General features: G+C 43.6%; 1 protein-coding gene and 1 long non-coding RNA gene across 2 annotated transcripts; one reads left to right on the forward strand and one right to left on the reverse strand.

Moving 5' to 3' along the window:
• Positions 1-334: 334 nt before the first annotated feature.
• On the reverse strand, positions 335-11,107 carry Dynlrb2 (dynein light chain roadblock-type 2). Its single transcript, XM_005073064.4, has 4 exons — positions 10,968-11,107; positions 8,491-8,566; positions 1,792-1,959; positions 335-577 (listed from the first exon to the last, which is right to left on the reverse strand). The coding sequence occupies exons 1-4, from the start codon at positions 10,968-10,970 to the stop codon at positions 534-536; spliced, it is 291 nt and encodes a 96-aa protein (XP_005073121.1). The 5' UTR covers positions 10,971-11,107; the 3' UTR covers positions 335-533.
• On the forward strand, positions 11,031-16,229 carry LOC121136255. The gene is made up of 2 exons (XR_005873403.1): positions 11,031-11,358; positions 12,397-16,229. It is a non-coding gene; the product is annotated as an uncharacterized LOC121136255 (long non-coding RNA).
• The last annotated feature ends 6,577 nt before the right edge of the window (positions 16,230-22,806 follow it).

Here is a 22,806-nt window from a genome sequence, read left to right on the forward strand (position 1 = left end):
GGCAGAGCTGATCTTCTGCTTGAAACTGTGATGGTCTGTGTGTGATGTGAGGGACCCAGGGCAATCACTGGAGCCTGTTCCTATGTCTTGGCCATTCCTCTCAGTCACTCTGCTGAGGGTCACTGTTGAGAAGCAGCCAAGAAATCAACGTCAGCCAGTTCTTGCTTCATCTGCACTGGCCCAGCTGATTCCCAGAAACAGAGCTGTTGGGTTTTCTGATCATTCTGTTTTAGAGACCACTGCCATTACGGAATCTCCCTTGCTTTTTTATTTTTTTAAGTGTGTATGTGTATGCTTTAAAAACAGGTCATTAAAAAAAACAAAAAAAGGGTCATAAATGGCAGAATTTGTTTATTATAAAGCAAACGTACAAGACCACACTATAGCCAAAAGGGACTAGAGGAGACATGTAGAGCATTTTGTTGTGAAAATATGAGACCATGTCTCCAGACTCAATTAGGGTCAATTTGATGAACTGGAGGAATGAAGGGCTTCCAGGTACCATCACGAGGACAAAGTTGATCACAGCAGACCTACTCACAAGGGTTCTGGATGACAATCAGAAGATATTCTTTATCTAGGGAGAAACAAGAGCAAAGTTAATTCACATCTAATCCATGGACATTTCCTCTAGCCTGCTTTCTTCTAAACACCACATGGACGTTGTGTAGACAATAGTTGCACACCAGAATTGCTGTGGCACACTGGAAAACTTGAACACACAACGACTCGGCACAGCATTTATAACTTCATTAGTCTGTTGTCCCCAGAATGGCTAATTTTAATAAATATTCTATAAGTGGTTTTCATGTGCAACAGCAGACAAAACTTTATCCACTTATCTGATGTGATCATGTGCTGCATGCTAGGTTTATGGCCATAACACAAGTATTCAAAAATGTGGTGAATATAATTCCTTCAAGGAAGTGACTCTGAGGCCCTGTTTTTTCAGTAAACCAGCTGGTCACACTCACCTCACAGGGAGGAAACACGGGTCTAGCCTTGAGTACACCTCTTTATTCCCAGAATGAGTCATGCCTGCCACTACTCAGAGAGTCCCTGCGCTATTCTGCCATTTATGCCCGTTTTAAAACACACACACACACACACACACACACACACACGCATACACATTTGTACTCACACACATGCACACAGACACATACACACACACTTTAAAAAAATAAATATTAAAGCCGGGCGTTGGTGGCGCACGCCTTTAATCCCAGCACTTGGGAGGCAGAGGCAGGTGGATCTCAGTGAGTTCGAGGCCAGCCTGGTCTACAAAGTGAGTTCCAGGACAGCCTCCAAAACCCTGTCTCAAAAAACCAAAAAAAATAAATAAATAAATATTAAAGGAGAGTCCATAATGACTGGTGACATGGCAGCTGGGGAGGCTAGAGCAGGTAGCTGAGAGATAGCCTTTTCAACCACACCCAGAAAGCAAAGTTACCTGAAAGCACGATAAGAATGGAAATTCTCCAAGCCCGTCTCCAGTGATGTCTCAGTCCCTGTGCTAGTTCCTGTACTAGTTATTTTATAACTAGTAAGTATAAATGGGTAAAACTCCACTTGTTTAGAGGCCAGATTACTTGCTAATTTCATATACTGCTTGAGTTTGGCTTTTCAGAATTAAACATCTTTGTTTTTGTAACCAAAAGCTTTATGCTTCACATTTACTATCAAATCTATACGCTCATCAAGGCTCTATAATCCCTCAGTCTTTGAAACAAGGTTTTAAGCCAGTATAGTAGAAAAGCATTTTCGGTATGAAACAGCATGTCCAGTTACCTGGGGCTACCATGATTTCGTGCTTCTTCGATCTGATCCTGAGGAAAGTCATGTCGTTCTGGGGGTCAATGTCCCGGACCGTGCTCTTGGCCTTCATGGTTAGCTGGTGGAGAAGACCTGCGTATTGAACTGTTGTGGAGTTGTCCAGGGTTGTTCGGATTGGAATGCCTGTGACAAGATTTAATTTGGAGCTATTTTTCTCCTGATTGTAAGAGAGATATATATAAATTGTAAAAAACTATGGGAAAATTACTCATCCTTTGCAAATGGCAAAAAAGAAACAAACTGATTGTGGATATTACTAGCTGGCATCAGTTTGAGCTTGTTATATTTGTTTTATCATCTTTTTGTCTCTATATGGAATTTTAAATAGAGTTGAGTCAAGTGATGTTTACAAATTTGATTGTGACTTTCTCTTCATTAAAGTCAGAACACACAAGCTTCCCTTGCTAATAGTATCATTGCCATTACTATTTATCTCTGCTCTGCATGCTTTAATGTTATGGATATGTTGGAATAGGATCAATATATTGGTTAGACATTTGGTATTTTACATTTTTAGTAGTGAATGTGTGGTGAATATTTTTGCGCAATAATCATTTGGAAGCTGTTAATTGTTTTAATCCTACCATTGAATCCTAATCACATTATCATATATATCTGCATCCTCAAGGCATCCCAGTTATGAAATATGTGGTCTATAATGTGGCAGCCATCAGCTTCCCTGAAACAAGAGCCACAGTGCCTAAGCCAGGGAGTCTATTCGGCAGGAGGACTACAAATTTCTCCCATCCAAGTACTAACCAGGCCCGACCCGGCTTAGCTTCCAAGATCGGATGAGATTGGGCGCATTCAGGGTGATATGGCCGTAGATGCATTCCACAGTGTTAGAAAAATATGGTAACCAGGAGACTAACTTTTTTGGGTGAATGTTCCTGGTCTGTGCTTATCTTCTATTTAAGTATTATTAAAATTATTAAAATTGGCCTCTTTCTAATTTGTTGCTGTATTATGTGAGATTAAAACAGATTAAATTTATCAGCTTAATTAAAAAAATTCTAGCCAAACAAATATGCAAGTCTGAGTCAATTCAGTTCAAAGCCAGCATACTCCAGTTGGGACATCCAGCATGCAGTGTCTATTATGTAGCAGTTACCAAGTTAGGTGCTTCACACACATTGTATCTGATCAAAGATAACCTTTGTGTTGAGAACTGCCAGACAGGAAGAAACTCTAGGAATTTCATTTCTAAGTGTGCCATCACTTTAAGAGGATGCACGACAAGAGTCTGTCTGGGATCATTGTCAAATCCCATAAGCATCTGAATTAAGGCCAGTCAGCACAGGTCCTAAGTGGCTCTCAGGTTTTCCTTCAGAAAACATAGCTTCAGAAACTAATGCCGAAGATAAGTATTTTTCAAAGGATTACTATCTTAGAATTTCATCATTTTATCAAGTCTTTGTGAAACTGTGGGAGACTGTCAGTTTTGACTTTGAAACAGACCAGGTTTCCTTTTGAGATAACCACCATCTCCAGAACAGTAACAGTGACAAAGGCTTGTGTGTCCATCATTCACAGTGTGACCTAGTGTGGAGATGATATATCACACAAAACCATTAATTCCACAAAGCTTGGATCTGTAGCCAGTGGGAAGGAGTGGCATAGCAGGCACCTCACTTCTAGAAGTCTGAATTTCTTGGTGTCAGGATAAGAAATAGAACCAGAATAAATTATTCAGAGTGTAGATGACAAGACTGTGAAGCAGAGGTGTGGGCTGCTCTCTGTTCATAATCCAAGCCGATAAAGAAGAGGCCACCTTTCTGAAGAACATATGCATGGCGATGGGCATAGGATGTTTTCACTCTCAGATAGTCAAGAGGCCAGCATTGCTGGTTTAGCTCAGTGCCAAAGTGCTTGCCCACCAAATTCAAGGCCCTGGGCTCTGTCCCCAACCTCCAGACACACCAACCAACCAGTCAAGAGTATTTAGCGAGCTCTTGCTTTTTACCAGTTAAAATTAATTTATCAAACAGCAGTGTTTAGGCTGGGTGTGACAGTGAATGCTTTTAACTGAGTAGCATTTTAGAGACCCAGACAGGAAGTTGGTTGTGAGTTTGAGGCTAGCTCTTTCATAAAAACAAAGCCCAAAATCATTTCAGTACTTGGCATAAAGTTCACTCACTTGCTTTGGGGTGTGTGTGTGTGTGTGTGTGTGTGTGTGTGTGTGTGTGTGTGTGTGTGTGTGTTTGTGTTTATGTGGAGGCCAAAGACAACCATGGGTGGGTGTCAGGTGTCATCCTCAGGTGCATCCCCTGTGGGACAGAGTATTTCACTGGCCTGGAGCTCACCAGTTAGGTATCATGTGGCCAGTGAACACAGTAATCCTCTGGGTTCACTGGCCACACCTCTCTGATGCTGGGATTATAAGTGAGCACCACCACAATCCCTGGGAATCAAACTCAGGTCCTTGCATTTACAAGTTGAGTACTTTACTGTCTGAGTCCTCTCTCCTTCCCACACACCTCCTTTCTGAGAAATGATCATAAGTCCTAGTTTCTTACAAATCCAATCAGAAATACTTTAAAAGTGATTGAAAAAAATCACTTTGAATTATCTACCACTCATGTGATCATTGTAATCTATGCCTAATCCTCTTCCTCTCTCTCTGCCTCCCTCCTAGCCTGCCTTTCTTCCTCCTTTCTTTTTCTTTCTTCCTTCCTCCCTCTCTCCTTTTCCCCCCACCGTCTTTCTGTGGTGGTGGGAATCAGAACTCACAGCCTCATGTCTGCAAGGTAAGTTTTCTACCAGTTGGATAACCCTCTCCACACCCTCTGTCTTTCTTCCATATTTAAGTGTATATGTGTACCTGACTGTATAAACAGTTAGGAAATACTGACTTCTGTTTTGTGTTCTAATTTTTCATAATAATGACAAGCGGTTCACCGCCTTTCTTCAAGAATATGTATTTGTGTGTATGGTTTCTATTTTAATAGCACCCTAATATTTTCATTTAATACCTTTGGGAACTTGTTTGGTAGAACATATAAGGTTAAACTGTTTAACAGATAGTTGAATGTCTGTTTTGTAATACATGTGACTTACACGTCCTCCTAACAGGTATTTAGGCTGTTCTCCGTCTATGACTTCTATCAACAAGACTACATAATCTGTCATTGCATAGTTACTTGTTTGGGCACCAGACATTTCCAAAACTGAGTTCCCTGAACAAAACATATGAACTTTTTAAATTTTGATATTGTTTAATTTATGGCATCGCTCTAGAATATGACTGCCTATGATTCCAGGAAGCTTGGAGACATTATTTCAGTTTGCCATCTGCAACTGTGTTTTTGTGCCTTGGTGGGTAGATTGTATTTCAGAAAGCAAAGGAACCAACCAGCTGAATGGCTGATAAAACCTAATGATATTCAAATGATGAATTGCTGGTCGTGTCAAGAATATTCAAAGTCAGAAGCCTATAGAAATCGGGCTTAAACATAAAAGACTGTATGAAAGCTTTGAGAGCTTTGGAGGTAGATATTTACATATTGGAATTACAATGAACATTCTTATAAATGGGAAACTCAAATGAATAAAGAATCCACTGTCATCAGAGCCTAGATCACTCAGAAACAACACTGAGCCCTCTTTCTTGTCTTAAATAGGAAGGAAGTCTGTGTCTTAGAAATAAATCAAAGGGTCAATACACAGCTTGACGTGTGATGCCATCTAAAAGGACAAATATAGTAGACATACTTAATTAACTACAAGTCAAGCTGATGATGATGTTAACAGGTTGTCTCCAAGTCGTCGTCTACAGCCACAGGCAGAGAACTAGAGGGTGGCGAGAGTGTTCTGCGGACCTGCTTTTAGTACTAAAGTGCCTAGGATTTCTGAAGACTGTGAAGTCAACTGTAATGAGAGAGCCTCCAGCTACACTTGAGAAGGCTGTTAAGATTGTTTTGTTACATTCAGCTCACACAACTTATACTATGTGCCATTAGGAAACAGTCCTGACACACGCTGGTCACTAACAACCTCACCACAAAAATAAGCCGGGGAGCAGGTTAATTTGATGTCAGGTGAAAATCAAGCTTCCACAACCCTTGAAAAGTGCCCTGATTCCTGACATATTGTCATCCTACTGGCAGCTAGGGAAAAGTTAATGGTATTAAAAATAACATTTTTGTTGTTTTCATCGAGAAGTTTTCACTGAGAAGAGCAGGAAAGCAAGCTTTGCTTTTAATTTCACTGCTTGGGGAGAATCACTCTGACATCTGAACTTATCCTTCCTCTCTCTTTTTATGTTTGTCTATGTATGTATTATTTATTTGTTTATTTTTGAGATGGAGCATCATGCAACTTAGGCTGGCCTCAAACTCTCCATGTAGATGAGGGTGACTTTGAACTGCTGCTTCACTGGCCCAGTTCTGGGATTGTAGACCTGCACCACCAAGCCCTATGTATTCAACAGAACTCAAGGCTTTGTGCATGTTAGGCTGGCACTCTACCAACTGAGCCACATCCCCAGCCCCCCATGTTTACTTGGCGTATATGTATTCAACTGGCTGTATAAGCGATTCAAAAATGCTTCCTGTTGCTTCATTCCCTGCCTTTGTTCTAGGATCCAAATCTTTTCTCCATCACTCTTTGGTGTGGTATTCTTCAGATGTCTGATTAACCTCACCAGGACTGGGTGCTTTAGATTAAGGCATTCCAGTGAAACACATTAGAGGCATTGGCCTGGGGGCTGCAGGAAACCGTGCCTATACTGGGTTGGAGTGTTCTCCCAAACTTAAGTCCACCCTTAACTTCAGAAGAGATCCTTTTTTGGAAAGAGGCTCTCTGTGGAAGCAATCAGTTAAAACAAAGCCATATGGAGCTAGGGTGGACCCTCATAGTTATAAACTAGGGTAACGTTGGTAAGTGAGCAACACTGATGGTTGACTACAACTGGAATCTACTAGAGGTCAGGAAGCCTTCAGTCAGAGTCCTCAGAAAGACCATGACCCAGTGACATGCTAGCTTCAATTTCAACCTTCCAGGTAGAGACATAATACATTTTTGCTGTGTGTGTGTGGGGGGGGATTTGTTGTCATAGCCAAAGCAAACTTACAAGGCACCTCTGCTAAATCACACAGGTAGCCCATGTAAGTTAGGATGGGAGATCCTGTAGCAGACATCTGGAAGCAGAATGGTTTAACCAGGGCTGCACTGAGAGCTGACCACTTCCTGGAAATACATGATTCAGCTTTTGACTTCTTGTACAGACAATCCTAATTCCTTCTTCCTCATTCCTCAAGCTCAATGAATTTATCCTAATACCCATCACCACATGCCTTTGGCAGAATTATTCTTTTTATTTTATAAAAACAAACCAAACGTTTTGTCTGCAAATTTCAATCAAATAAATCAAAGTTCTCAGAAATTCTTTAATTAGAATTCTATTAACTGCTGGTGATTAAGCTGGGCACTTGACGGTCTTCTCATCTAACTGCCACAACCAGCAGGAACTCAGGGTATTTTCCATCCTTACTGACAAGGAAACAGAGTGCAGAATTTCAACAGCCTTTTGGCTTGTGGTTGCACAATAAGCATTTACTGATGGATTTCACCAGAACGCTGAGCTGGGGATCAGCCGATTCTATGGTTGTACCCACCATGAATTATTAGAGGTGGCTACTCTTATTTCAATGAATTCTCTAGAAGTGTTGGCACCTGTCACTCTTACAAATACCCAAGTGAGCAGTGGGACAAGCAGGGACTTTTAAGATGCAGAACATGGAGCGATGAGCCAGGGAACATGCTATGCAGAGTCTTGTTATTTTGGGTGGGGGAACTTGTGTGTGTACACCTGCACACGTGCATATGCAGAAGTCAGAGGACAGGTTGTTAGAGTCAGTCATCTCTGCCCACCATGTGGGTGCTGGGGATAGAACTCGGGGCTTCAGGCTTGTCCTCAAACACCTTTGCCCACTGAGCCATCTTGCAGGCTCACTATACAGATTCTTGATGTGGGTGGTTCAGAGACAGTGACTCCCAGTCGAGTATCCGCATTTCATAGTTGGCAATACATTATTCCTCCCTACCTGTCATTTACAAGACTACTCCAGAAATGCTATGAAACGAATTCTTCTGTTGGAGGGTTCTGGGGAGACTTAGAAGGGGCAGTGGGGAAGAGAGATGACTGAGATACATTATATACACATGGGGAAGATACCTGCATAAAAATTTCAAGCAATAAATTAAAATCATTATTAAAATGAGTACAAATGAACTATAAACATTATTTTTACCTAATACGATAAAAGAAAACAATTTCTATTTTAAATAAAGACTGAAGCTCTATACTGTCACCTTTAAGCCAAAACCAAACTGCCATCACATAATTTTCGCTTTCTTTGGCAAGAGAGCTTTGCTGGCCCTCCTGAAGAGATGGGAATTACCAGAGTTTCTGAAGAAGACACCATGTAGGGTTTCTTATGGATACATAGGCATTTTAGACAGTGTCTCTTAGATGAGTGATTGATATACAGTAGGTATCCAATAGGTGTCTGATGAATAACTGCTAGGGAGGGAACAGACAAAAATGCTTTTAAGTTCATAACCTAAGGCGAGAGTCTTCATTCTTGATGCAACAGATGGGCCCCCAGTTAGTGTCTGGGTGTCGGACTCAGTCAGTCTGTGGCAAGGCATTACCTTCTGCATTGACCACCATTGTTCCAATGACCCCTTTGTGACTCTGGATCCTCTTGAGGGTTTCCTCAACCTCTGTCTGCAAGAGATCAGGGCCACCATTAGCCAGACGGGTCTCTGTGATGATACCAACAGTTATGAAGTCGCCTGGCCCCCTATTTCTTTAACTGACGGCTGGGTGCCATATACTCAGCTGTTTAAGAGGTAAGCTTGGAACTGTTACATATCATATGGGAACTGTGTATGAAGCCTCCACTTAGAAAGATTTCCAGGCTTCAGCCACAGTGGAGACAGAGATCCTCACAAGGGCTTACATGTGTCCTCATTTGCTATAAAAGTAGAGCTTGTTTGGTTGGTTTGTGTTTATGTTGCCCAGAAAGCTGCCATAGGTCACCTTTAAGTAGCTCCCATTTCTGTACTTACAAAAACTTCTTTTGTGTGTCATAGTTCTTAAATATTTTTAAATGAAGACTCTATCCTCTGAGTGTAAAAAAGCTGCCCTTAGTGGGACACCTTACTTTCATCTGTCACTTTCCTCTGGGGATTCATTTCGGTGATTAAGTTTACAAAGGGCATTCTATGCAAGCAGCATATTGCAGGATGCTAGGGTCTCCTGATTACGGTGGCCTGTGTCTTGGTTTAAGCTGGATGTTCAGCTGGGAATGACTGTTTGGAACCCCATGGCTGGGTTTCATGTTCACTTTTGTGAGCTGACTGTGCATAAACCACTGTGTTCCCTATGATGCCTCTTTTTCCAACAGCGCATTGAGAATCCTTACCTTTCCTTTAAAAATGTATCTTATTATGTTATGAATATAGGTGTTGTCTGAGTGCATGCCTGTGCACCATGTATATGCCTGGAGCCACTGGAGGCCAGAAAGAGGGCATCAGGTTACCTAGACCTAGAGTTACAGACAGTTGTGAGCTACCATGCTGTGCTGGGGATTGAACCTGGGTCCTCTGCAAGAGTATCTGGTGCTCTCTTCTCTCTAGCCTCATATAAAATTATTTTTTGAGGTTTTTCTCTGAGACAGCGTTTCATACTGTGTAGCTCAGGCTGGTCTTGAACTTACAGCAATCCTCCTGCCTCAGCCTCCTGAGTACTGGGATTGCAGACGGGCGTTACCATGCTTGCTTGACCTAGCGGTCATTTGACGGGAATTTCTTCTATTGCTTTCTTTCCCAGTATCTCCCGAGTGGACGTTAGGTTATTCAGTCAGAGACCGGCTTTTCTTCTGCACCCGACAGAGATGTGAGCAAGTGCTTACATGTCTTTCCCATCACCAGAGCAGGTGCTTTCTGAATTGAGAAATGCCATGCTAGATTCGTGGCTTTTCCCACTGTGGATACCATTAACATTTAATTAGCATGTTCTTTAAATTGCAGCATGCCCTAAAGCTTAAAGAAATGCATCTGCAGAGGTTAAAAACTGGCTCCCTGTCACATACCAAAACAACTGTGAAAACTTTTATATTTCACTGAGGTGTCCTCTGAAGGTGAAAAATGAGACATTACCAATGACAGTAATATAAAAAAAAATAACTGATAGTGCCAAGGACTTGTTTTGTCCCATACATAGCCTTGAGGGGGGGACAGGGGGCAGAAGACAGAAAGAAAAGGCGACTTTTTCATGGGGTGAATCACTAAAACTTGGCATTTCTTGATCTCTGTCTTTCTGACCTGAAAGATCCAGACGCCTATGCTCTGACCATTTTCAGGAGAGAGTCTGCAGTTCCCCCAAACCACCGATGCCCCTCCCTTCATTCTCCTCTCCACTCTCTGTTCTGCTGCTCCTCCCAAGCTCCCTCTCCTACAGGGCACTCCTCTGCTGTCTTCCAGAGGGCCCTGCTGCAACCCCCAAGGCTCTAAGTCCACCTCCTTCCCTCCTCTCCTAGCCTCTCCCCTTTCCTTTTCTCCTCCCCCTCCCTTTACTTCTTCCTCCCCTCCTCGTTTCCCCTTCTCTCCTTCTCCGTTTTCATTTTATTCCTTTCTCTCTCATTCCATTCCCTCCTCTCTTTCCCTCTTTCCCTCTACTTTTCTCTCTTCCTTCTCCTTCCTTTTCTGTGCAGGTGAAGAGAGGGGAGGTCTTCCTTATTTCTATCCTCCCCCTTCTTCTTCTCCCCCTCTTCTCATTTTCCTCCTCACCCCTCCTCCTCCCTCCCTCCCTCCCTCCCTCCCTCCCTCCCTCCCTCCCTCCCTCCCTCTCTCCCTCTCTCCCTGGTTTTCCCTTCTTCCCTCTTTGTCTCTTGCTCCCCTCCCTTCCCATTCTCTTGCTCTCCTGGTCCCAGCCTGGGATCTTTCTCCTCCATCTCTATTGTCCTTTGCTAACTTTCCTGACTCCCAGATTCATCTCAGCACCTCCCCTTTCTCAATACCTCCCCTTCCAGCCAACATCTGTAAATAGTGAGACCCTCCCAGGCCAGCTGTGCCCCCGGTGCCTCCCCCTCTGCCCTTCCAGACATGGACCCAGAGAGATTTACCATAGCGCCTGTGGGACGGCTCCACTCTCTAGCTTGAGCAGCAGTTTCTCTGGTTGTCAACAACGCTTTCCCCGTTGCTAGGAAACGAAGCAGGAAGTGGCTGCCTGAAAGCTGTGGGGCTGCGCCTGCGCAACTATCAGCCTGTTTTTGAAGCCCAGTTTTCCACCCTGCCTCTGGCAGGCCGCTTCCCAGCCGAGCAAAAGGTTCTAGAAGGCAGGCAGAGGGGCGTTCCTTCCCTCTTGTGGTTCAAGGCAATGGTGTCGTGATGGGAAGGGAACTCCTGTGTGTTGCATGGGTCTGATTTCTCCCCCTTTCCATGTTTTATGGAGATGCGGCTACCACTTGTTCCCGGAACCAAACAAGTGCAACCAGATGCTCTCTAGGCCCCAAGGTGAGCTATTTGATACTCACATGGGCGTACCATAATAGGCATGTGAGATACAGCACTATCGATGCGGAAAACCATAATACACTATGGTTATGGTAGCACCCAGGGAGGGTGCTCATGTCAAAACCAATTGATTTCATATATCACTGAGTATTTGGTATTATAGCTGAGCCGATCTAGAAAGGGTTGTAGGATGGCCCAGTGTCATTTCTGTTGCTGTGATAAAAGAGAAACTTGTAGAAAGGATTCAGTTTATCTTACAATTCCAGGATGCAATCATCATTGTGGAGAAGTCAAGGCAGGAGCTTGAAGCAGCTAGTTAGATCTGCACTTAGCAGAGAAACAAAGGCAGGAAGAAAGGGAGAAAAAGAGAGGGAGGAAGGAAGGGAGGAGGGAGAGGTGGGCAGGGGAGGGAGGGAGAGAGAGAGGGAGAAAGAGAGAGGGAGAGAGGAAGGGGTAGGGAGGGAAAGAGAGGGAGAGAGGAAGGGGTAGGGAGAGGGGGGTAGGGAGGGAGAGAGACAGGGAGAGGGGGGAGGGAGGGAGGGAGAGTGATAGTGAGAGAGAGGTGGGTAGGGGTAGGGAGGGAGAGAGGGGGAAGGAGAGAGAGACAGAGAGAGAGAGACACACACACACACACACACACACAGAGAGAGAGAGAGAGAGAGAGAGAGAGAGAGAGAGAGAGAGAGAGAGAGAGAGAGAGTGTGTAGATGCCTATGCTTGGTTCATTTTTTTGCTAGTCCTTATACAATTCAGTACTTAGTTTAGAGAATGGTGCCTCTACCTTTAGGCTGGGTCTTCCCACATCAGTTACCATAGGATAATCTCCATAGACATGTCCACCAACCAACCTGATCTAGACAATCCCTCACTGAGACTCCTCCCCAGTGATTCTACATTGTGTCATGTCTACAGTTAAAACTTATCAAATAGTAGAAGAGTGAATATGAGGTGTGTGTGTGTGTGTGTGTGTGTGTGCATTGTCTCAACTGATTGACTGTATTGTTTTGCATTGTCTCAACTGACTGTATTGTTTTGCAGGAATAAGAATGTGGGACTTTACAACAACTCTGGTTGAATTATATAAATTCTTGACTCTGACTCCTCCTTCCCTGTGTTTCTGATCAAGGAGATTTCCACTAAAATCTACACAAAGCTATTTGTTCTTCTTATACAATTCTGGCTATGCACCTGGTCTGTTATGTCAATCAACCTTAATGAAGGAAGGGGCTGCATATGCATGGGGGTGAGTTCCCTCATTTCTGGAGTCAGGGTGTCAAACTCGTTCAGTAGCTGACAGCCATGATTAGAGGCGAGCAGGACTCCAGCATGAAAGGCCCTGGAAGGAAAGCCAACAGCGCAGAAAGAAATGAGAAGTGGTCAAACTGACTTCCCACCAGCAGTCAAGTTTGACTTCGTGCATAGGAAATCAATGAAGAGAATATGAGCCATTTTCTCCTCATCGACTTTTCATTCTAATTATTCCTTGGAGGTAGCTTGGTTTAATTTTTATGCCTTTTCTTTGGGGTGGGAGTATAATGAATATCCAGGGCTGTGCTGTATAAAATGCCTTGGAGGAATCTGACATGCTCTCTACCCCATCCTAGGCACTGGGCATTCCTTCCACCATCTCTGCTGCCTCCCATCTCTGCCCCTTTCTGTTAACTCACACTAAGTGTTAAGTAATCTTCAGTGCCAGTGAAATTGTTAGGAACTAAAACTTGGAAGCACTTGGGAAAACGAAAATGCTGCCATAGTTCATTCTTCCTAGTGCTCAACTGTCAAGATGAGAAGGGTTTCTTCTGAGCATGAGGGATCTCTCTTGTTCTTGAATGTTTCCCATTTCTGGTTAGTCTGATGGGATCGAGGTAATGTCATGACCTTGAATGTCCCCTTGGAATTTTCTTTACCATTCTATGTAACTTTGGTACTCAGTTGGCAACCACTGAGTTGGGTGGCAGTGTCTATATCGTGTGCTCATTTTCCTCATGAGATTTTTGCATCATTTGTCAACTTAGAATTTATAGTGCTCTCCAGCAGGGACTCTTAAGCTTTATCCAGGTACAACCTCTTTTTACCTGAAAAGCCTTTTAAAACTTTATTATCTATTTAAGGTATATGTGTGCTTTTCCTACATGTATATCTATGCACCATGTGTGTGCACAGTGACCACAGAGGCCTGCAGAAGATGACATAGCCCCTGGAACTTGAAGGAGATACAGTTGTGAACTGTCATGGGGGTGCTAAAAATGAACCCAGGTCCTCTGCAAGAGCAACCAGTGCTCTTAACCTTTGAGACACCTCTCTAACCCTCCCTGGAAAAACTATATGTGGCCCTATGTGTATAAAAGTAGGTATAGGAACCAAGCATTTATTGATAACAAATCATAAGTAATTTACTTGAATACAATCATTTGATCTACAAATAATCTTACCATTCACTAAAGAGGAAAACAGTCTGCATGCTAATGAACAGGAGGTGCTTATCTGTCTAACCCTAACCCAGTCCAAAGATACCATGGTACTGATGTGCTGAGGGATGATGGTAGGAAAAAAACCTTTGTTTTCTGTAATTAAACAGTAGTATGTGGATGGATGGACAACTTTCTGTAAAAAAACTGCAACTCTTAGCATTAGTCTTAATTTGAGCAAGGGTGCTTCAGACACCATTTCTTGGCTTTGCATGGTGTGAGGGCATGTGCAATGCTGAGTGCACTTGATGCATGTTCAGAGCCAAAGCTGCTGTTAGTTTTCCAAATGCAGCTCCATCAAGAACCGCAAAGCACCTCAGATTCACAGTGTGCTTGATTTTGAATTAATTCTTTTGGTCCTTGCATAATTAGGAGCACTTTTCTGTTTGTTGCCAAATTTGTTATGAGTTTTGTACTTCGGTATCTAGTTGAGAATTCCTGTCCCTATTACCCAATGTCTCAAAAAGGTTTCATTCATTTTCCCAAGAATATTAAATGAATAGGATGCTGTTGTTGTGGCTTGATATTTTCTCCACAGCTCATATGCTCCCAGCTTGATCTAGGTTAGGAGAGTTTTGCTCTTATATGTAGATTAATATCACTGAAAAACTGCACCTACTATCATGGAACTGGATTGTTAATTTTGCTGAAATACCATGGCAAAAGCAACTTATGGGAAGAAGGGTGTAGTTTGGTTCACAGTTCCAGGTTACATTTTGCACTAGGGAGAAGGCACAGTGGCAGAAGCTTGAAGAACTTGGTCATGTCATGTCACATCTATAATCTGGAGCAGAGAGCTATGACTGGATGAATGCATGTTGGTGCTCAGCTTGCCTGCTTTCTCAACTCTTACAGAGTTCAGAACCTCCTGTCTATGGAATGGTGCCACCCACGGTGGGCTGGTCTTCTCATTTCAATTAATATACTAAAGATAACCCCTGTTGTACATGCTTACAGGCAAACATTATCTAGACTAGAGTCTCTCACTGAGACTCCCTTTTCAGGTGACTCTAGATGGTGTTGCATTTATGTGAGAGCTAACCACCACATAATGGAAGCCATGCAGGCACCTTCTTGCTTCTCTCTCCTATATGCATGTTTTCTTGAATTTACACCTTTTGCTGTGACACAGCAAGGAAGTCCACATCAGATGTTGGTACCTTGGCACTGAACTTCCTAACATCCAGAACTGTAAGGAAAGATTTACGTCTTTATAACTTAATCAGCCTAATGAATTTTGTTACAATATTACAAAGTGGACTCAGACAGCCATGTACTTAAAGACTCCACTGCTGTCTGTGTTACACATGAAGTGTTCATACATGTATATTTGTCTATTATATTCCAGTTTGTGGGTATGCTTGCCCTAATTAGATGCAGTCTTATAATGTCTTGGTATTTAGTAGCATGTTCCCCTTCATTATTTCTTTTCTAATTGTGTAACTTTTCTTTACATGTTTTGCATAGTATTTAAGAAGGATTATTCATTTCCACAAAAGTACATTTGGAGTTTTGACTGGAAATTAAATCTGTAGACCTATTAGTGATACAGAGAACATGTACAACATGTGTTCTGACATGTGGTCATTTTATGTCTCAACATCTTCAAAGTTTTTTTAAAAACTTATTTCAATAATGCACATGTTTTTGCATGGATGAATTGCACATTTTAAGAATCCTGTTTAATCATTTGTATTATTTTTCTGTTAGTGTAACAAACAAATTTGGCAAAATCTGGGGCTGGAGAGATGGCTCAGCAGTTAAGAATGCTTGCTGCTTTTGCAGAGGACCAGAGTTGGGTTCTCAGCACCCACATGGGATGCACCTGTAGCAACTCCAGCTCCAAATAATCTGATGCCCTCTTTGCCTCTTAAAGTATTGCATGCATGAGGGTGTACATGCCTATAAACAGGCAAACACTCATACTCACAAAATAAGGATAAATAAAATATTAAAATAAACTAAATCAACTCTAATAGAGGAAAGGATCATTTGGTTCATAGTTCTAAGAGTTTTCAGCCTGTAGCTAGGTTGCATCCTTGCTTTGGGTACAAGGCAAGGAAAACTGTCCTGGCAGAGCCCACATGGTGGAGCAGACTTCATGCCAGAACGGAAGCTCAGAGAGGGAAGAAGAGGCTGGTGGTGAGGTTTATCTTTCCAGGGCATGCTTCAGTGACCCACTTCTTCCAATTTGGCCTCATAGTCTAATGTTTCCAGCACTTCTTCTGTAACACTGTATGTTTATGAACCTACCAATAGATTGATTAATTGGTGAGGTCAGAGCCCCCTGGACCCAGTAGTGTTACCTTTCAACACTGCTGCACTGGAGAATAAGCCCTCAACAGATGGGATACTGGGGAGACATGTAACATCCCAATCATTACAATAAAATGATTAATATCATTGGACATTTCCAAAGTGTATTTGCTGACTGGTTGTTGACAGTGTATGTGCCAATCAGTTATTAACATAGGTTACCTATCTGGAAAACCTGTTATGATCATGTTAATTTTATGTTTTATTCATATATTTATTGTATACATGTAAAACAGCTAAACTCAATTATTAATTCTATATTTAAATGGCAATTTTTATATTCTTCTGGATTCATTATCAAATAACGACAAGTTAGATAACCACTGTATACAGGAGGACAGGAAGGAATACTCACTAACTTGTTTCAATGGGTCGGAATAGCTCTTTAGAAAAAACAACCTGGGAAGAAGAGAGGGGGAGGAGAGGAAGAGAGAGTAGGTCATGGGGGAACAGGAAGGTTGAGTGGGGGGGGGGTAGAATGGGGGAAGAGGGAATCATAGGTTAGAAGACAGATCAGGCACCAGTGTGACCTCTAGAGATCTAAAAGGATGACACCAATTGGCAAGTTAAGCAATAGTGGAGAGACCACCTCAAATGCCCATTCCTGATAGTGAACTTGATGTCTATAACCATCCTAAAGCCTTCATCCAGGGACTGATGGAAGCAGAGGCAAACACCCACAGTTAAACACTGAACTGAACCCAAGGAACCCAGTGGCAGAGAGAGAGGAGCGATGAGCACATTGGCAAAGAATGGGCTGGCAAAACCAGCAGAGACAGCTGATCTGAACAGGGGAGAGCTTTTGGACCCCAGACTGACAGCTGGGAGGCCAGCATGGGACTGATCTAGACCCCCGAATGTGAGAGTAAGTGAGGAGGCCTGGGCAACCTATGGGGCCCTGAGCAGTGGATCAGTGTTTATCCCTGGAATACAAACAGACATCATGTGTCCATAACACAAAGAGGGATGCTCTCTCAGCCTGGACTCTTAGGGGAGTGCCTGGACTCTACCCTGAGTGAAATGACAGACTCTAGATATCCCCTATGTGGAAGGAAGTGGGGATGGTGGGGGGGGTGTGGGAGGAAAGGAGGGAGAGGGAATTGGGATTGACATGTAAAACAAGCTATTTAAAATTAAAATAATAAAAAAAGAAAAAACAACCTGAGCAGATCATTAAAGGGTAGAAAATACAAACTTCAAATTTATGCACATGCACTCAAAAGCTCCAAGTAAGTGTTGGTAGTACTTTGTATGCAAACTATATCATAAAGAGGTGAGGGAGTTTATTGGAGAAATAGCACTTTATTTAGTAATGTTTCTTTCTATGGTGCACTATCTTAGTAAGAAAATGGATTGCAGGTCACAGCTCTTGGTAAAATGGAGTGAGCACACTCATCCAACTCTCCCTCTAACTGCACAGACACAGGACCTGTGGATAAAAGCCCTGCAGAGGGTGGAAAAGACCAGCAAGGGTCAAGTTCAGAATAGAAATGTCCACTGTTGCATTGTGGTGACTCCCTCTACCTTCTGCTGCCTGAAAAAGCTGAGTGGATAGTTGGGAACTTTCATCCCTTTGGTAGTTGTCCCTGGCACCCAGTGGAGGCTCACTGCCACCCTGACCATAGTCATCAGAAGTAGTTTTAATTGTTGAACTGTTACAATCTAGAATGTCCTGGAAAGAAGGTTTCAAGGAGGAAGGATTACCCAGATCCAGTAGACCTGTGGGAGTGCCGGTGAGGGATTTTCTAAATTGGGTTAGTTGCTCTGGAAAGTTCCATCCTGATATAGACTTCACTATTTCATGGGCTGGGCTGGGCCCTGTGTAAGATAAACTGAGCTGATCAAGTGAGTGTGAGTGTATCCATTCTCTCCATTCTTGGCTGTGGTTGTGATGGAACTGGATGCTTTAAGTTCAGCTGGACTTCCCTGCTTTCATGGATAGTGATCTGGAACCCTTTCTTCCCTATGATGCTTTTTGTCAGAGTATTGTATCACAGCAACATAAGTGAAATTGCAACATCAGCCTCTCAATGAATAAATGCATTAATAAAGAAATGCCAGAGTGCATTTTTGAAAATGTTTTATTATTTATGAGAAGGTGACTTTAGGTAGAGGCAATTTTAAATTAAAAGTGTGAAAACATAGACCATGATTACATTAACTCAAAGAAATATCAGATGAATAGACTATAGAACAAAGAAAATTACCAAAGAGGAACATTAAATATTGATAAAATGGTCAAGCAACAACCATACCATACAGAATCTGAAAATGAAAACACACACTGACAATAACTGAGTTTCAAAATACATAAGAATAAAATCGGTACAATTGAAATAGCCCATGTTCAGTGATAGTAAAGACATTCAACCCTCACTGGACAATTAACAGGAGAGTCAATCAGAAAGCTGCAAGCACAGAAAATCTAAAATCTTCAACCAACAGGTTTAAACTGACATTAATAGAGCAGACCAACCAGCATCAGTGACTACATCACTTTTGATGTGCCCAAAAAGCATCTCCCCAAATAGACCGTATCCTGGGCTACAAAACAACCTCCAGCAAACATACAAAAATGAACATCAAACAGCATGAGCTCTATAATTACAGGGATTCAACCTAAAAGCCAATGACAATGATGGAAAAATAATAAGAAAATGTGTAACCAATGGAAAATTATCCAGTACATTCTTAAATAATCCATTGGTCAAAAAAATGTAAGGGAGATAAGTACCAAAATTAAACAAAATAGAAAACAATATATTAAGCTTGAGAACACAGTCAATATGATTAACAGTTCCAGGTGCCTCCTTAGAAAGCAGGAAAATCTTAGTCTTGACCCCAAGACAGCAAGGAAAAAAGGTAACATAAATCTTAATCTAATTTGTAATTTTAAAACTCCATGTTATGGCTTGCATTTGAGTCTAAAATCCAGCAGACAGGCTGGTAAGTGGAATCAGAGACACTACTTTGAAGGCTGTGGGACCTTTAGGGAGTGGGGTCCCGGAGGCAGAAGTAGATGAGTAGGGGCATCACAGTGAAGTACCAACACCTGGCTTTGCACTGCTCTCTCTGTCCCCCGATCTGCTGCCAGCTGGATAGGTCTAGCCACCCATTCCCACCACCGCAGATGGAGCCGCCCTGCCTTGCCTGCTTCACCATGATGAACTGCGATTCTCCATGGCCACAAGCCAAAGTAAATGTTCCCTCTTTCTATAACTTGGGTATTTTTATCCCAGTGACACAAAAGTAACTAATACATTCTCCAAAAAGAATGCTTTCCAGAGATTCACTAGGAAATTCCAACAAATGGTTGAGGTAGAACCAATGCCATTTCCACATGATCAGAAAACAGAAGGGGAGCCTCCCTATTCAAGAATGTCTTCATGTTAGAATTACCCCAGTACCAAATCAATACACAAAGAAGCAGTATAAGGAAAGAGCAGGAAGACCTAAAGGAAGAGAGGGAGGGAGGGATGGAGGGAGGAAATGAAAGATAAACTGTGGGTAGCATTTTCAGGAATACATGCAAAACCCTTAACAGAATATTACATTATAAGACCCAGAAAAGCATTCAAAAAGAATTATACAGCATTACAAACTAGGAGCTATCGCAATGACACAGATTCAGGGTAAAGAAGGAAGCAAAACTACATAATCCTGAAGGAAGCGTTGACAGAATTCAATACTTGTCCATGTTTTAACAGAAATTATCAGTGCATGGTGGCCCATACTTAAACCCAGCACTCAGGAGCCAGAGTCAGGCAGATCTCTGTGAGTTCGAGGCCAGCCTGGTCTACATAGTGAGTTCTAGGCCAAAGCTACCTAATGAGGTCCTAGCTCTAAACCACTATCGTCATCTCTACCACCACCACCGCCTCCACCGCCACCCCCATCACCTCCACCATCACCATCTCCATCACCTCCTCCACCATCACCACCTCCATCACCTCCTCCACCATCACCACCTCACCTCCATCACCTCCACCATAACCACCTCCATCACCTCCACCACCATCACCACCTCCATCACCTCCACCATCACCACCTCCATCACCTCCTCCACCATCACCACCTCCATCACCTCCTCCACCATCACCACCTCACCTCCATCACCTCCACCATAACCACCTCCATCACCTCCTCCACCATCACCACCTCCATCACCTCCTCCACCATCACCACCTCCATCACCTCCACCATCACCACCTCCATCACCTCCTCCACCATCACCACCTCCATCACCTCCTCCACCATCACCACCTCCATCACCTCCACCATCACCACCACCACCGCCTCCACCGCCACCCCCATCACCTCCTCCACCATCACCACCTCCATCACCTCCTCCACCATCACCACCTCACCTCCATCACCTCCACCATAACCACCTCCATCACCTCCTCCACCATCACCACCTCCATCACCTCCTCCACCATCACCGCCTCCATCACCTCCACCATCACCACCTCCATCACCTCCTCCACCATCACCACCTCCATCACCTCCACCATCACCACCTCCATCACCTCCACCATCACCACCTCCATCACCTCCTCCACCATCACCACCTCCATCACCTCCACCATTACCACCTCCATCACCTCCACCATCACCACCTCCATCACCTCCTCCACCATCACCACCTCCATCACCTCCTCCACCATCACCACCTCCATCACCTCCACCATCACCACCTCCATCACCTCCTCCTCCATCACCACCTCCATCACCTCCACCATCACCACCTCCATCACCTCTTCCACCATCACCACCTCCATCACCTCCACCATCACCACCTCCATCACTTCCTCCACCATCACCACCTCCATCACCTCCTCCACCATCACCACCTCCATCACCTCCTCCACCATCACCTCCATCACCTCCTCCACCATTACCACCTCCATCACCTCCACCATCACCATCTCCATCACCTCCTCCACCATCACCACCTCCATCACCTCCACCATCACTACCTCCATCACCTCCTCCACCATCACCACCTCCATCACCTCCACCATCACCACCTCCATCACCTCCTCCACCATCACCACCTCCATCACCTCCACCATCACCACCTCCATTACCTCCACCACCATCACTACCTCCATCACCTCCACCACCCCCATCACCAGCACCACCACCTCCATCAGCTCCACCATCACCACCTCCACCATCACCACCCCCATCACCTCCTCCACCATCACCACCTCCATCTCCTCCACCACCACGGTCACCAGCACCACCACCTCCATCAGCTCCACCACCACCACCACCTCCACTCAAAGTCACCCATGCAAAAAGTGAGCAAAACCCCCAAATCCTTGGTGATTAAGGCTGTCATAGATTAAAAAATGGATTTTCTGTGCACTCAGAAAGAACACCTGTATGAGCTCCAGACTGATATCCTTAAGGTAAGAGACAGAATGCTCTTTTCCCAAAGTTGAAAATGAAAAGGAGGATGCCTTCTGTCTGCTAATTTAAAAAATATATTAGTTCTTTGGGAGTTCCGTAAATGTGATCTCATCATACTTACCGCTGCCTCCCCAACCATTTCCAGGCCTACCTCCTTCATTATCCACCCCATGTCGTGTACTTTTTCTTTTCTTTTTAAACCTTCAAGATAAATTTGTGCCACCCTAAATAGTCTTAGATGTGTGATCTTCCACTGCAGCACGGCTGAATTACCAGAGGTTGAATCACTTGGAGAAAACTGACGCTTCATTTTCCAGCAGCTAACAATTGCCAAGTACTCCCACCAGAGGGGTGTGACTGTGTACACAACTCGCCCTTCCATACTGGGATCTGGTCTAGCTTGAGGGTGCCGAGGCTTTGTGCACTCTGTTGCGACTACTGTGAGCTCCTGTGTGCACCTGTCCTGCGGTGTCCAGAGGGTGTTTTCTTGTAGTCATCTGCCATCTCTGGCTCTTACTCTCCTGGCCCCTCTTCTGCAGTGATCCCTGAGCCTTGGGGAGTTGTATATTTGGGAGAGGTATACATTTCCTTTAGGGCTGAGCATTCTACAGTCTCGAATTCTGTGCGTTGTGGGTGTCCGTGTTATCTGTGCCTCCTGCAAATAGAAGCTCTCAGATGAGGGTTGAAAGATATCATAATCCCTGGATATATCAATATGGCATTAGGAGTCATTTTAATACTATGTCCATTTAGCAGTGTAACAGTAATGGGTTCTCCTGCAGGGCCTATAACCTATCTAGACATAGGTTCTTGCCCTGATCATGGCACCAAGCATGGGTTTTGTAAATCTAATCAGAAAGTGGGTGGTTCCTCCATAGCTTTAGTGTCGCTGTTACAGCAGCCGATGTGTCTTCCTGTGCCAGTCATTGTTGTAGCTAGCATGATTGGTGACTACTTTTCTCCTCTGGTAGTTTTCATCACCTTCCAGCACTATGAAATTCAGCAAATAGGGATGACGCTTCCATGTCAACACCAGCTTGATTTCTTCACACTCTACCACTCCAGTATTTGGTGACTTTAGCAATTGGTCCTTATCACCAAGTACCGGCAGTTAGCCAAGAGCAGTGCTAGCAGCCTGTAATAGTTTTTTTTTGGGGGGGCGGGTCTATAGGACCTCACTGGTCAACAACTCCGAAAGATGTAACCCACTCTTGGCACTGGATTTTTTAATGCTAAATTTAGCCTG

Source organism: Mesocricetus auratus, unplaced genomic scaffold (genome assembly GCF_017639785.1).
Source record: "Mesocricetus auratus isolate SY011 unplaced genomic scaffold, BCM_Maur_2.0 Super-Scaffold_6723, whole genome shotgun sequence".
Lineage (NCBI taxonomy): Eukaryota > Metazoa > Chordata > Mammalia > Rodentia > Cricetidae > Mesocricetus > Mesocricetus auratus.

What these genes read in the sequence shown, in the direction of transcription:
- Dynlrb2 (XM_005073064.4), bottom strand. An exon ending in AATGGTGGTCAATGCAGAAG is followed by an intron (nt 1,960 to 8,490) that starts GTAATGCCTTGC and finishes ATCTTGTCACAG; the next exon opens with GCATTCCAATCCGAACAACC. An exon ending in CGAAATCATGGTAGCCCCAG is followed by an intron (nt 578 to 1,791) that starts GTAACTGGACAT and finishes GTTTCTCCCTAG; the next exon opens with ATAAAGAATATCTTCTGATT.